This window comes from Panthera onca, chromosome B2, assembly GCF_046562875.1.
Source record: "Panthera onca isolate mPanOnc1 chromosome B2, mPanOnc1 haplotype 2, whole genome shotgun sequence".
Taxonomy (NCBI): domain Eukaryota; kingdom Metazoa; phylum Chordata; class Mammalia; order Carnivora; family Felidae; genus Panthera; species Panthera onca.
The window spans coordinates 133,094,545-133,109,308 of NC_138343.1; the positions used below are offsets into that span (position 1 = coordinate 133,094,545).

Sequence of the window (14,764 nt, forward strand, 5' to 3'; positions counted from 1 at the left end):
CAGAAAGAAAGATGCATTAGGTGTGGTGGTATTAACATCAGCTGCATCGGTTAAATTCCCTACAGCCTAATATGGAAATATTTTGATGGTTTTATTTTTTTAACCTCTATTTTTGAGAGAAAGAGACAGAGAACAAGCAGGGGAGGGGCAGAGAAAGGAGACACAGAACCTGAAGCAGGCTCCAGGCTCCGAGCTGTCAGCACAGAGCCCGATGTGGGGCTCGAACCCATGAACCGTGAGATCGTGACCTGAGCCGAAGTCGGACGCTTCACCGACGGAGCCACCCAGGCACCCAGAAGCAAATGTTTTCACCGAATAGGTCTGCACTATCTCAAGAACAAGTTGGGCAGAAATGATGCCAAGGTTTCCAGATAGTCCGGAAAGAGCATGGGTTTTGAGTGGAGGAAGAGAACATCATCTCGTGGTTCATTGGTTCCATCTGATTGGGGCGAACAGGATTCCTTCCTGGGGATGGCAGACAAGACCTACTTTTTAAAATCCCGTTCTTTTATTCTTTTGCCTCTCTTGGCACTTACATCACCAAGGCTGCTGAAAGTGGAAATTTTGGGGACTTACTGCACATCTGGAAAGTGATTTGGGAAAACACAGGGGCAGCTGTGCCACACCGCTCTAAATCATTGTCTGCCGGGCCCCAAGTCCGGGTCGGACGTTGCCACATGCTGCAGGGTGTCAAGTGTTTGCTGTCTTTGGCCTGGGTTGAGTTGAACAGCCGCCTTTTTTCTCATATCTTTTCCAGGCCCCTGCGTTACTGGGGAATTTGGGGTGATCTGGGCTGAGGGATAGGGACTTAAACTTTTTCACTAGTGGCAAAAAACACGTCTGATTGGCAGCTTGGAAACTTGAGAACCGAACAGTTGATGTTGAAGGTATTGCTAGGAAAAAGGAGGGGTGGGGAAGTGATTTGAAAAAAAGCTATGTAAATAATGGCTTACGAACTTTTTTGGAGTGGACTTGACTGATCCAAGAAAACCGGTGATCGTGTTAAGTTGTACGGTTCAGCTGGCTGTTTTTTGAGAAGCCGGAATTCAAGATCGGAGTGCCTTGGCTAAAACAGTACAATTCTTAGTGCCTCTGTGATGGGGCCGGGCGGCGGGGGGAGGGAGGGAGAGAAATTTTCATTTAAGAACGGCAAGCTATAGGAAAGTGCGTAGCTGTAACCTCTACGGGCTTTAAAAAGTTCACTCAGGTATTAGAAGATACAGGTTTTGTAGTTGGTCAAAGGCGACAGGTATGTTTCCCTTCCTGGATGGATGAAGGTGGAAGTTTCTGGATGGAGACAGGATAGCCTCATACTCTTGATAGACTTGACATAACTCTGAAGGGCCCCAGGACTTCAGGGGCCCCAGCTGTTGTGGGCAGTGGCAGAATCCAGGCAGTGACTCGTAAGAATGGGTCCTCAGGTGATATGGCTATAAACCCTGTTTCCCCCCACCTTCCAACACGTGCTTTGAAGGGAGCTCCTTGGTCCTTCCCAGTATGTACCGGGGGCGGGGACTAAGGAAACATGAGGATCTTGAAGAGTAGGGGGACCATGAGGACTTTGTTTCTTTGAAGTTTAAGCAAAAATGCTGGGTTAATAGAAGGCAGCCGGCCCCGCAGCTGCGGACTCAAGCCCATGCTTCAGCGGGCACTTTGCTCCCATAGTCCTGGCTGTGAGTAGTAGTTGGTGGTCAGAACTCAGTTCAGGTGTTGGGCCTGAGGTGTGTGTGGGGTGGGAGAGGGCCTGCTCCGAGGGGAAAGTGGTCGTTGTAGGAAGCTGCTTGCTTCTCTCTGGCTCCTCTGGGCCTCGCAGGCAGTGGCTCTCTCAGCTCCTTCCTCATCGGGGCCCGACTGGGGAGCAGAGGTGAGGTGAAAGGCCCTGAGAGCTGGGCTGGCAAGGCGGGGGTTTATTTTTTCAGCTGGGTGATGGGGTGGCATGGGGGATTCTCCGAGGAGGGGAAGCCGGTCAGATCTGTTTAGCAAGGTCACTTCGGTGGCGGGGTCGATGGCAGATTGGGCAAAGTGGGGAAACAGATGAGAAAACCCGCCAGGGGGTTGTGGGTTTCCATGCTGTGGCCCACGGGGTACATGTCGTAGGGCCGAGGCGAGTCAGGACAAACCTTAGGATCATAATTTGATTCATCATGCTAGATTTCAGAAACCTCACTTTAAGATACTCTGGCCTGGCTTCCTCCCCCCTGAGTGATTCTGGTTTCAGGCAGTTTCCTTTGCTGATGGCAGGAAAGCAGAGACCAGCAGGCTGACCACCTCTGGGCCTTTCCTCAGAGGCCCAGCAGCGGATTTCTGCCTTGACCGATATTACTTCCCTCTTGGAAACTTGACGGTAAACACAATGAATAGGAGGCTAGGCCCCCAGAGCCTCTGTGTCTGTCCAGCTTGTTGTCTGAGACGGACCGACGACCAAATGAAGGAATGACTTTTGCCCAGACATGTTCAAATGCTCAAACGTCTCCTTCCTAGATCTGTCCTGGGGACTTGGACACGATTACCTCAAAGGAGAACATTTTCTTGGGGTGGGGGGGAGGGAGAGGTTTTTTTCTAAAATATCATTTCTTTTCATTTCTGTTTCTCCTGTACGTGGGTTGCATAAGATCAGTAAGTGCAGACGCGGGATAGAGGTGATCGCTCTGACCCAGGCCTCCTGACAAGGCCTGAAGGTCTTTCGCGGAAAGGCTTTGGGAGAACTCTTAACTTCCCCAACCCCACCTGCATCTGAGTGTGTTTGCGTGTTGAGACAGGGCTGTGGACCGTAAAATGGAAAGCGTGTGCACCTTCTAGGCTCCCTGAAAGTTGCGTTTCCTTGGTTGGCTTGGTAGGGCCATTTATTCTTACCGAAGAAAGGACACGTCGGGAGGTAAACAGGGGAGGGCAAATGTCTTTATGAAGAAATGGCATAACTTACAAATGTATGCAGTGTGTGTTCAGACACGCATTCAAGGCCTCGACTGCCCTAAAGGAAGACTACAGTCTGAAACATTCTCTTGTAGTGAACATGAGTAGCTAAGCAAGTTTTGAGCACTTACTGTGTGCCAGGTGGACCGTGTTACTTCACCGCTTCTCCTGGGGAGATAGGTGCCGTACTATTCCGGTGTTACCGGAGGTTATCCGTCCAGAGGTTATCCGTACTATTCCAGAGTTCCCAGAGCTTAGGAAACGCGCCTCAGGCCCCTGAATTGTGAGCGGCCGCCGAGCTGAGTGTGAACTCAAGAACGTGGGCTCCGGAGCGGCTGCCGGGGCCACAGACCTGTTCCTTCTTTAGGTGAATTTGTTAACGTGTGTGCTTCTCGCTTGTGTACTTGGAATAACTCAAGGAATAGGGTTTTTTTTTTCTTTTCAAGGGTCTCGGGGAGGCACAGGTGTGGTTCGGAGGCGGCATCCCTCACGGGTCCTCAGCCCTCCGCTCGCAATCAGAATTCCCGGGAGTGGGGTCCTGGCGTCGGGACTTCTAAGGAGGCTCTGGTGCAGCCACGGATGGGGCTTCGGGGAGCCTCTTGCCCCGACAGTGCCTCTTCTGAAGGCGCCCGCCTGGGGGTTTCTTAGCCCTGCCAGGCGGGCAGACGTGTGGGTTTCAGACCGCGGCCTTGGCCGCCGGCAGTCCTGGGTTGGAGTTCTGCCTTCTTTGCTTGTTAGCCCTAGACCCGGTGGGCACTCAACTTCTCTGAGTTACTGTAAAGGCGAGCACATAGTTCCTGTGTCCCCCGTGTCCATAGCTGTCGGGAGGATTTGGAGGTGGCGCCCATACTCCCCACTTAACGAATACCGGCCCTTCTTAGTGTAAATGCTGGGGGGAGGGGCACCAAAAGCTGTAGGTCTTCGTGCCGGTGGACTCACCGCCTTTGTTGTTTTCCTGTTTTTTTTTCCTGCTGCCCGCCTCGCCCTCAGGACGGCTCCCTGGGAAACATCGATGACCTGGCGCAGCAGTATGCAGACTATTACAACACCTGTTTCTCCGATGTCTGCGAGAGGATGGAGGAGCTGCGGAAGCGGAGGGTCTCCCAGGACCTGGACGTGGTGAGTGGGCGGCACGGGAAGGACGCTGCTGCCTGGCGGGGCCGCTCGGTGTCCTGCTCCCGGTCCATCGCCCCCTCGCGATCCAGCACCCCCACCCGGTCCAGCGCCCCCACCCGGTCCAGCGCCCCCTCCCGGTCCAGCGCCCCCACCCGGTTCAGCGCCCCCACCCGGTTCAGCGCCCCCTCCCGGGCCAGCGCCCCCACCCGGTCCAGCGCCCCCACCCGGTTCAGCGCCCCCTCCCGGGCCAGCGCCCCCTCTTGGACCCTCTGACCGGCTTCCTTGTGCCTGGACCGTCTGTCTGCAGGCTGCTGCCCTAGTTTGGGGTAAAAAGTTCAGGTCCCAGAAGATTAATCACCCAGTTCTGTGGTGACCAAATAAATGCATATTGGCTGGGGCAGCATGACCGAATATTTGTATTCATTAAAAGGCTAGATTTTATTTTTTAACTTAAGTAAAAGGAATGTTTTTACTCCTGGCCAGTGTACGCTACATTTTCATGGACTCTAAGCCCAAAGAATGTCGAGGGTAGGTCTTTCCTTCTGTCCTTTGCTCCCTTCCTTTTTTTTTTTTTTTTTCTTTTTTTTTTGAAAAATAAAATTTAAAGCAGCCAGAAACCACCCTCATCTCTCACCTGGTAATTAGCATGCTGGTATTTTAGCAGATCTCTGCTCAGTGTGTTTTTATATCAGCAATATAATTCTTGCCTTTTTATTTAATATTTTATTATAGTTCCTCCATGTCATTAAGACCTCTTCATAATCACCGTTTTCCACGGCTCCGCTCTCTCACTGAGGTGTCGAAATTCATTCGGCTGTTTTTGTGAAGACCTTTATGTAGGGTTAGTGCGGTATTTAAACTTGCATTTGACAGATAAGTAAATAAATAGCTTAGGTCTCTCTCTGTAATCTCCATGTGTGCTAGTGTTTCCAGGTAGTACATTTGCTGCAACAGATCTTACTGAAGCTTCTGCATTTGTTAATTTAAATTTTCGTCATACATCCTATTTGGGTTCCTTGTGGTTCGGTGCTTTTCAGATTGTTTTATTTCACTGTGGTGACCCCTTCAGGAAGGGGAGGCAGAACTCTCCATGTCTCCACATCCAGGTCAACTCCTTTTTGATCATCTTCTAGATTTTGGAGGGGAGAAGGGGCCTCTATGGATCTGTTGTGAATAAGATTCTCTCTGCCTTTAAAAAAAAGTTTGAAAACTGCTGATTCACTTGTATCCTTTTTTTTTTTTTTTTTTTTTTAATTTTCATAAATATGCTTAGGGTAGGAATCAAAAAAAAAGCAATAATTAAGAAACTAAGAACAGATCGTTCTTTAATTAGTAATTCCTTTTATGTTATAAAGGACCTATTATATAATGGACCCAACAACTAGTTTAGGCACCTCAGTTATTCTACAAAGGGGCGTGATTCACTTCTACAGTAGGACTCTGGCATTCCTGTGTATTTTAATTTCTTTCCCTAATTCAACCTAAGTGAAGATTCCTTAGGTCAGGAGTAACAGCATATGACTGTCAGATAATTATTGATTCTTTTTCCTTTTTGTTCACCGAGTTGTTGGCAGTGGTGGTAAGAGTATAATCGAGTTGATTGAGCCCGAGAAGCATCGGTTGGGGGCCAAGAGCCACTGTCCTGGGAGCCTGACTCTGTGGCCCAGGCAGGCACAGACGACATCATTGCCAAGGCCGTCTTTCTTATAACTTTGTCCTCTGGCATGTGTGAATGGCAGGGTTGTTTCCTTTTTTTCAAATATTTTTTAGTGTTTGTTTTTAAGAGCGAGAGACAGAGCACAAGTTGGGGAGGGGCAGAGAGAGAGGGAGCCACAGAGTCCAAAGCAGGCTCCAGGATCCGAGCCATCAGCACAGAGCCCGATGCGGGGCTTGAACCCACAAACTGTGAGATCATGACCTGAGCCAAAGTTGGACGCTTAACCGACTGAGCCACCCAGGCGCCTCCCCTCCCCCCGCTTTTCCTTTTTTAATTTTTTTTTAATGTTTAATTTTGAGAGAGAGAGACAAGTTGGCGAGGGGCAGGGAGAGAGGGAGCTGTTTCCTTTTCTTAACAAAAGTAACCTCACGTGGGAGAAGACTCGATTAAAATTAATTAGGCTCTTCTTTTGGGGCATAGTTAATGAGAAAAGACTTTTGGGGGGGCAAGATGGCAGCGGAACGACGACGTAAAAGTTGCGCTGAACTCTTGGATATCGTAATTTTGACTTTGAACGGTAGCCTGGCAGCATGCTTGGTGGCTTCCTTTTGGAAGAAATGGTGACATTTGCCATGCGAGGAAAGGATTGCTGTGAATTGGTAGGTGATCCCCGGCTCTTGCCAAAATTCTAGCTGGTTAAGAGTTGGGGTCCCCATAATCCTCGCAAGGTGTTTAGGAACCTCGGAGGACAGCGTCTAGGTAGGGAAGAAAGCCTGTTTGGCAGTGGGGCAAATAACTTCCTCCCGGTTAGACAGATGGGCCTGATTTGGTGTGCTCGGTTCCAGAGCTGCAAAAGACAGTCTGGGGGGGGAAAAAAAACCTCCGGATGAGCTTAATTAGTTCTCATCAAAGCTGCAGCAATGTAGTAGTGGGTAAAATTGATGGGAGCTCATTCGAGCCAGGCTGGAAACTTCATTCACTCCTTAGACTGTGGTTTGTGAGAAAAGGAAGATCCCAGATGGGCACATTCAGGTTCTCTTTCTATGAAATCGCAGGCAGGTTGCAGAGGTAGGTATAGGGGAGCTCGTAAACCGCGGACCGTCAGGTTAGATGCCACGCGTCCCGTGTGTCATTTGCGTGCTTCCGGAGTCTAGAAGTCCATGTTAGATGCGTCTTAAGCTGTTTTGAGGTCATCCGTCATTCATTCAGGCCGGGTATGCAACCATAGCTACATATTCAAAGTTCCCTCTCAGGGTGGTTAGCTCATCACAGACTGAGTCCTGATGGGAACTCATTTTCTTGGAAAGCTGTCACTTTCACCCCATAATGCTGCCTTTTGCTGCATTATTCTATGGTTTTTATTCATTTTATTGCATATTGTTCCACTTTCAGACAAGTAGACCGATTCCTTCCCTGCTGTCTCGGCTGTTGGTGCAGCTTTGGGTCTGAGGGCCTGTGACTTACTACTTCCTTTCTGTGTCAGTAAGCAGTCCCGTGAAAGCTGAATCGAGGTGGCTTGGGAAAGAAATAATCCACCAAAAGCAGTAAGAAGAATACATTCGGAGCCTCAAGCCTCTTCTACGAAAATAAGTAGCATTAAGTTTGTCGTGTCTGCTGTAGAAAAAGCCATTCGAGGCAACCTTGAATACTGGGAGATTTGAATGATAGGTTGAAACAGCTTATGACTTTGTTTCGTTTCAGATTCTCTGGGTGAATTTTGGCAATGGAGGGAATATTCAAAGATAGAATAGACATTTAGATATCCGTGTTTGGCTTTAAAAGTCGAAAAATGTGTTGTCTTTAAGAGCTAATTACATGTCAACTGGAGAACAAACCAACCAAAAAGACGCCCCTGCCCACAGAGATGCTTGACTTAACCCTGGAAAATATAAGGTTTTGATAATTATGTTAGTAATTAACTTTCTGGACCGGATACCAAGCTACTTTTCCAGGACCTAATCACCCGGCTCCCAACTAGAATAAAGCACTTACTTGATAAAGTGTTTTTGGGGGCCAGTTAGTTTAGATGAAGGCAACAGAGAGTACAGATGGGTGAAAATCCAACAGTATAAACAGGGATTATGATTCAAATTTATAACTATGGAGAGAGTTTTTATTTAGCACCAAATGGGCCCTAAAGGAACGTATGTCTGGACCACAGCCTTTGCCTCTGCTGGGGATTGGGACATTAGTGCTTGTGAACAGCAGGGAAGTTGCCCATATTTCCACACATTTGGCACATCCCTGAGCCCTGTGTGTTTTTTTGGCTGGGCGAGTCTGCATTTGGAAATGATACGGCTTTCCAAGTCCATAATGGGCCCATCTCTAGTGATGCTAAGCCTGACATCTGTCAAAGTGACACCGTGTCCAGGAAAGGGATACAGGCAAGGTGGGCGATTATTACTGGCCATATCAACTTCCTCGGCATCTGTGAGGTTGAGTCTGCTTGGGTGTTGACAGAAAACAGGTTTGTGTGGTTGCTGGTGAGGCATAGCCCTGATGAAGGAGTCCCTACCTACAGGGGGACCCTATGGACGACGTCAGCCAAAGCCCTCCTCGGGCTCCGTGCCAGATCATTATCACATCTGTGTGTGAGCCAGGAAATGGGAGCCCAGGTAAAGACTTTAAGGACCAGGAACGTAAATTAAAATGTTGCATCATAGAACAGAGAAATGTGACCTCAAAACCATTGCCGATGGTGTAGGAACCATTCTGGGGTGTAATTGTTGTTCCTTGAAGTTCATTTAGTCTTTCCAGATGTAATTCTGGACTAAGAGGCAGTAAGAGCGATATCTGTCATGACTGTGGTGCTTGTTGGGGCTTCCTCAGACTATACCAGCCCAAGCCTAAGCCCACGCGGGAGTCCCAGCCCTTGTGTTTGGTACAGTGGCAAAGGGTGTGAGAAACACCGGTGGAAAGAGGTGGTGGCACTTGGGGCCCAATTCTGGCTTTTGTTTTTAGCTGGCAAATTGTGTAACCTCTCCACTCTCCACGCCTCAGTTTCCCCATCTATAAGATGGGGGTAAAAATATCTCCTGAAGGTATTGTAAGAATTAAATGAGAAAACTGCTATAAAGGACCTGGAACATCATTGTAAGTGACCTGTAACTGTTCGTTTATTTCCTTTCCCTTCTATTCCTAATTCAAAACCCCCCTGGAAACACTGAAGATTATCTGTTACTTACATTTCATTAATGGATATTCATATGATTGCAGAGAGTCTTTTTAGTTTTGTTTTTTTTTTTGAGAACTAAACAAATATAAACATCATAATATATCACACTTCTGTGGCTCTTACCCAGCTTCTACAGTTTTTAGCATTTTGACGTTCCTACTTTATCCTTACTCCCCACACCCACTTGACTGTTGTTAAATTTTTGAAGTTCTTCGAGAGGTTAAATTTGCGTATTGAAATGCACCAATCTCAGCTCTACGATTTTGGCAAGTGGGTGCATCCAGGTCATGCACACTCAAGCATGATATAGGACGTAGTCAACACCCCGCAAAATTTCCTCGTGGCCCTTCCCAGCAAGTCCTGGTTTGAGGACAAAGATTTTTGTCTGTCGCTTCTGTATTCCAACATCGAGAAGATTCATGCTGTGTAAGAGGTGCGCAACAAGTATTTAAGTTCGTTTATGTCTGTAATTATTAAAAAAATGTTTTAATGTTTATTTTTGAGAGGGAGAGAGAGAGAGAGACAGAGACAGAGATAGTGTGAGTGGGGGAGGAACAGAAAGAGGGAGACACAGAATCCGAAGCAGGCTCCAGGCTCTGAGCTGTCAGCACAGAGCCTGACCTGGAGCTTGAACCCACAAACTGTGAGATCATGACCTGCGCTGAAGTTGGACACTTAACCGACTGAACCACTCAGGCACCGCATATTTTTAAATACATCTTTTTAAGTTTATTTATGTATTTTGAGAGGGAGGGGTCGGGGCAGAGAGAGAGAGGGAGAGAGAATCCCAAGCAGGTTTTACACTATCAGCACAGAGCCTGATGCAGGGCTTGAACTCATGAACCATGAGATCATGACCTGAGCCGAACTCAAGAGTAGGATGCTTAACTGACCGAGTCACCCAGGTGTCCCCATTTTTAAATATTTTATGAACGTCAAGCCTGTATCTGAGATTTTGCCTTTCCAGAAAGACAGGTAAAAGATGTTTTCCCCATCAACAGAGAGGTCACAGTTTTTGTTTTTGTTTTTTAAGTTTATGTATTTATTTTGAGAGAGAGCAAGGGAGCTCATGTGAGTGGGGGAGGGGCAGAGAGAAAGGGAGAGAATCCCAAGCAGGCTCCATGCTGCCAGCGCAGAGCCCAACAGAGGGCTTGGTCTCACGAACTGTGAGATCACGACCTGAGCCAAAATCAAGAGTTGGATGCTTAACTGACGCTTAACTCACCCCTAGAGAGATCACAATTTAGTGGGGCCGTTAGATAAGTAAACAGACTGTTAAGATGCTGTGCAGGAAGATGTACAGAGAAAAGCCCTGACTGAGTGTAGGAAAGTCCCAGAAGGCTTCCCGCACGAGGTGATACCCAGGCACCAACATTAAGGACACAGAAGATTAACCTTATTTGGGGAGGGGGGGTAGACGGTGCGGAATAACTTAAGGCAAAGGTCACAGTTTGCCTTAAGGCAAAGGTCAAAAATTGGGAGAGAAGATGTGGCGTTTACAGGCAATTGCAAGCGGTTTACTGGGGCTGAAACCTAAGGCAGAAATGCCGTGGAGGAAAAGATACATGCTCGTCTTTCACAGGTCTTTGGATCAGTAGTAATATAAAAAGATAGGAGGTTCTCACTCATCACCGTTCAGAAGACAAAACAAAAATAATTGCCATTGCACAACGGTTGACTGGCTGGGTCAAGGTGAACTTGTGCTTCCCCACAGACAGCAGACTTCGTCCAGTCTCTGGGGTGGGGGCGGGGGAGTTGTTGTTTTATTGAGACGGCAAAGCGTGTGGAAAACAGGTTTCCCGTGCCGCCTGAACATTCCAGAAAATGATGACGGAAAGCGAGGCTACCCCCACCTGAGGCCGTAGCTCACAGGCGTAATGAGGGAGGGCTGCGTGCCCAGGAGCACGGAGGTTCAGAGAGCAAATGTGCCCCCACCCCGGAACCCCGATTCTCCTTTCCACAGCAGGGGAATGCGGTCTGTGTCCCGAGTGTAAATATCCAACCGTTGAAGCCCGACTGTTGCTCTGAAAGGCATTTGTTTTTGTTTTTGTTTTGTTTCGTTTTGTCTTCACTGACTTTATTTGCCAGCTTTGGGCTACTGTTAATTTGCAGATTGCAGTCAGAAACAGTGGGCATTAGACGATGAGTCTGAACTACATTGTGCTGTGGGATTCACATAGTCGATGGCAAGATACACTGAGGCATTATGCCTTAAACCACATGGCCGCACAGGGCCCCGCTCTGCTCTTAACAAAGTCACATTTGTAGTCAGATGCCCAGCCGCAATTGAGCGTTTTTTTGTGCCCTGCACCGCGTTAACATGGATGGACATAAACCGATCTCTCGGCTGCCAGATTTGATCTTGGCCTCCGGTGCTGCTTGTAATTTAGGTGTTCTTCTATCCTTTTACACTTAGAAAGCTTTGTCCACCGCTTGTGTGATTTATGGGAACAGATTAGATGGGTTCTGTGAGATGGGATAGTTGAGAGGCCTTCGTCAGGGTTTTCAAATAGGGATCGGCTTCGTTTTTGCTCCTGATCATTTAGAAATGATTATTTTTGTTTGTTTGCGTCTTACGAAACACAACATGCCCAGGGCTTTAAAAGCCAAAATAGCATCTTGCTCAAAATACGAATGTTTGCCAGAAAGGGAAAAATGTCTGAGCTTTTGTGGTTATTTTCACTTACATACAAGAGCGAGAATTCCTACATGTTAATTGCACTGACAGGAACTAGGGAGAAAAGCCAAGGAATTAGAGTAAAAGAGGCCACTTTGATGGCAGAATCAGGGCTTGGGAGGGCTTGGCCTGGGTTTGGGAGGGGATGGGAGCATTCCTGTTTTTGGAATCAGGACGTTTCCAAACGTCCTGTTGAGTGAGGCCCAGGCCGGGTGCCTTTTTGGGGCCCTTGAAATATCCACACCAGGTTACCCAAGCCGCAGTGCCCTGTACATGTTTACATTTAACAAGTAAATGCTTTTAACTCGGGAGGTTACAGTATGATTTATTTGTGCCTATCACAAGGGAACTATAGGCTATTGAAACATGTGAATTTACAGCACACTAGAGGCACTGTGGTCTTGCCTTCAGACAAAATGTAAAGGAGTGTGATGAATGTTTGCCTATTTTCAGGGCCTAAGTGGGTTTCTGTGGCTGTATCTACAAATCCTTTGACAATCACATCAGAGGTCTAAGTTTGGGGCCTCTGGTGAAGACTGGCCCACCTGCCCTTCATGGCTCTGTTTAGGGAATAAGGAGTGTTGAGCATCTGAAATGGGGTTAGAGAGATAGGGCAGGACCCAGACAGGAAGTCACCTGGGGCAGGGCTGTGAGCCTTTGCTGGTGTTGCCACACACCTGACCTTGGCCTCCTGACCGGTGGGTCCCTCCTTTAGGCCAGTCTCTCATCTCCGCTCCCGTGCACGGGAATGGCTAAGGACAGAAAGAATCGGGCCCTGCAACACCTAGTGTATTGATCAGAGCTGCTCCATTTTTTTTTTTTTAAGTTTATTTATTTCGACAGAGGGTCTGGTGGGTAAGGGCAGAGACAGAGGGAGGAGAATCCCAAGTAGGCAGAGAGAAGATCATTACACCCATTTCAGCAGTGTGTGTGTGTGTGTGTGTGTGTGTGTGTGTGTGTGTGTGTGTTTAATTTTAATCTGGAGCTGCCTTTCCTTCAGTTTGGGAGTTTTGAGAATTTTATAAATAGAAGAAAGCAAGATGATACAATATTGAGCTGATGTGTTCGGTACAGTTAGTTCAGTTCCTCTTCTGGCCCTTCAACCATTTGATATCTGTAAGGACACAAACTAATCTGATGGCCTTGGAAAATACATCTCAGTTTCCTTTAATGTCCCACTATATTACTTAAAAGAGAACATCAGTTTCTTTTTTTTCTCCCTTTAACGTTATTTGTTTATTTTTGAGAGATATAGGGTGCAAGTGAGCGAGGGACAGAGAGAGAGAGGGAGAGAGAGAATCCCATGAGGGGAGGGAGGGAGGGGGAGAGAATCCCTCACAGGCTCCACACTGTCATCGCAGAGCCTGAAGCGGGGCTCTAGCTCACTTGATGCAGGGCTTGAACTCCTAAACTGTGAGATCACCACCTGAGCTGAAATCAAGAGTCGGATGCTTAACCGACTGAGCCACCCAGGCACTCCGAGAACATCAGTTTCTACTTTTTTTTTTTTTTTAAACCTCCTGATGTAACAGCAGTCTAGGTATTAGAAATAAAGGCAGAAACTGGTGGAACTTAATCAAAAATAAATCCAGGGCAAGTCCAAGCACATCATGAATATTCGTGAACATCTGGATGTGTTTGTGGGGGTGTGTATTTTTTTAATGTGTGTGACGGCCGAAGCCTGGCTTCTTAAGAGAGATGCCAAGAGGAAGATGATTGCAGCTGTGATTTCAAAGGGTTATTTTTGTTTGTATGTGGATGTCCTTTCTCCCTTAGGATGTGGGTTTCCCTTTTCCCGTATATTCCTTTGATCTCTTTCATCTTCTGGAATCTGTTTTGGTATTTTATCTGAATTCCTTATTGGAGTTAGTCATTGGATTCATGGAGATTAAGCCTTTCTTCCTAAAGGAGAATTCTAGCTTAAGGAAAAACTTACTGTTTAATATATTTTTTAAAGCTTATTTATTTATTTGCCCCAGCGTGCAAGCAGGGGAGGGGCAGAGAGGAGGAGAGAGATTCCCAAGCAGGCTCTGTGCTCGATCCCACGAACTGTGAGATCATGACCTGAGCTGAAATCGAGAGTTGGATGCTTAGCCGACTGAGCCACCTAGGTGCCCTACTGTTTAATATTTTTGATGAATCTTTTAAAGGCCGGTGATGTTAGGATAATTATCAATTAAGGTCTTCTGCATGGTTGATCGCCAGTAAAACGTAACATGTGTCAAACTCAGAGTACTTTATCTGCTTCACTGCCTAAAGGAATGTCAATAACTGGAAAGAGTAAGTACAGTGTGAGGAGGCCGTAATAATAATTATGTTCGTAATGATCACAATAATGGCATTTTAAAAAGTACATTGGTGTTTATAAGGCATCAGCATCTACCTGATTTAGTTCTTTTAATTATCCTGTGAGACAGATACTAGTAACCTTAGGATTTCAGTTGGCTGAGGCAGAAACGAACTGCCTGGTGGGGGAGACCCAGACTGTGTTGCCCACCCACCTGGATATTCACGGCCAGGAGCGCCTCAGTCTGGGCATTGCCTGATGGGGATGACAATGGCTGTTTCATCAGGTTGTTGAAAAGAGTAAATGAAGATAACGTTTATAGTGCCCTCCATAGAATTCCTGGGTATAAGTTAGAGATCCGTGAATATCTGTAACAAATACCGTTTTGTTATTTATATTAGAGTAACTCATTTTTTATAAAAGTAACAATCATAAAAATAGGACTTGTCGAAAGCCAGCTGCTAGTAAGTATAAGGAAAGGGATTTGAAATGGAGGTCATTGTCAAATCTCTGAATCCCCCCCCACCCAGGCCACTCACTAACCTTGCCTTTTGCTCCGAGAGGTTTTCTTTGCCTTCTTCCCCAAGGATGTGGATCTTGATTTACAGATTAGTTCATGCACTTGGGTAATATAATATGAACGTGTAATATTACAAAGCATAATATAAAATAATTTTTATTCAAATTACAACAGTATCCTTATGGTAAAAAAAAAAATGGAAAAAAGAAACCTACAAAATTCTTTAAAGTAGAAGTTTAAAGTCTCCTAATCTTCAGTTACCAAAGGTAACAATTATAAACTTTTTATAATGTTTATGTATTTATTTTGAGAGGGAGATAGAGAATCTGAGGTAGTGCAGAGCCCAGTGTGGGGGCTCGATCTCACAAACTGTGAGATCATGACCTGAGCTGAAATCAAGAGTCGTATGCTTAACCCAC

The 14,764-nt window shown here is 46.7% G+C and overlaps 1 protein-coding gene across 4 annotated transcripts in view; it reads left to right on the forward strand.

Annotated features, from left to right (window-relative positions):
- The window catches only part of SASH1 (SAM and SH3 domain containing 1), a 314,865-nt gene that overhangs the window by 160,443 nt on the left and 139,658 nt on the right, over nucleotides 1–14,764 (forward strand). For all 4 annotated transcript variants that reach the window (XM_078447431.2, XM_078447430.2, XM_078447428.2 and 1 more), the window contains exon 2: nucleotides 3,904–4,032. In XM_078447431.2, coding sequence (XP_078303557.2) covers nucleotides 3,904–4,032 — 129 coding nt within the window. The remainder of the gene's footprint in view (nucleotides 1–3,903; nucleotides 4,033–14,764) is intronic.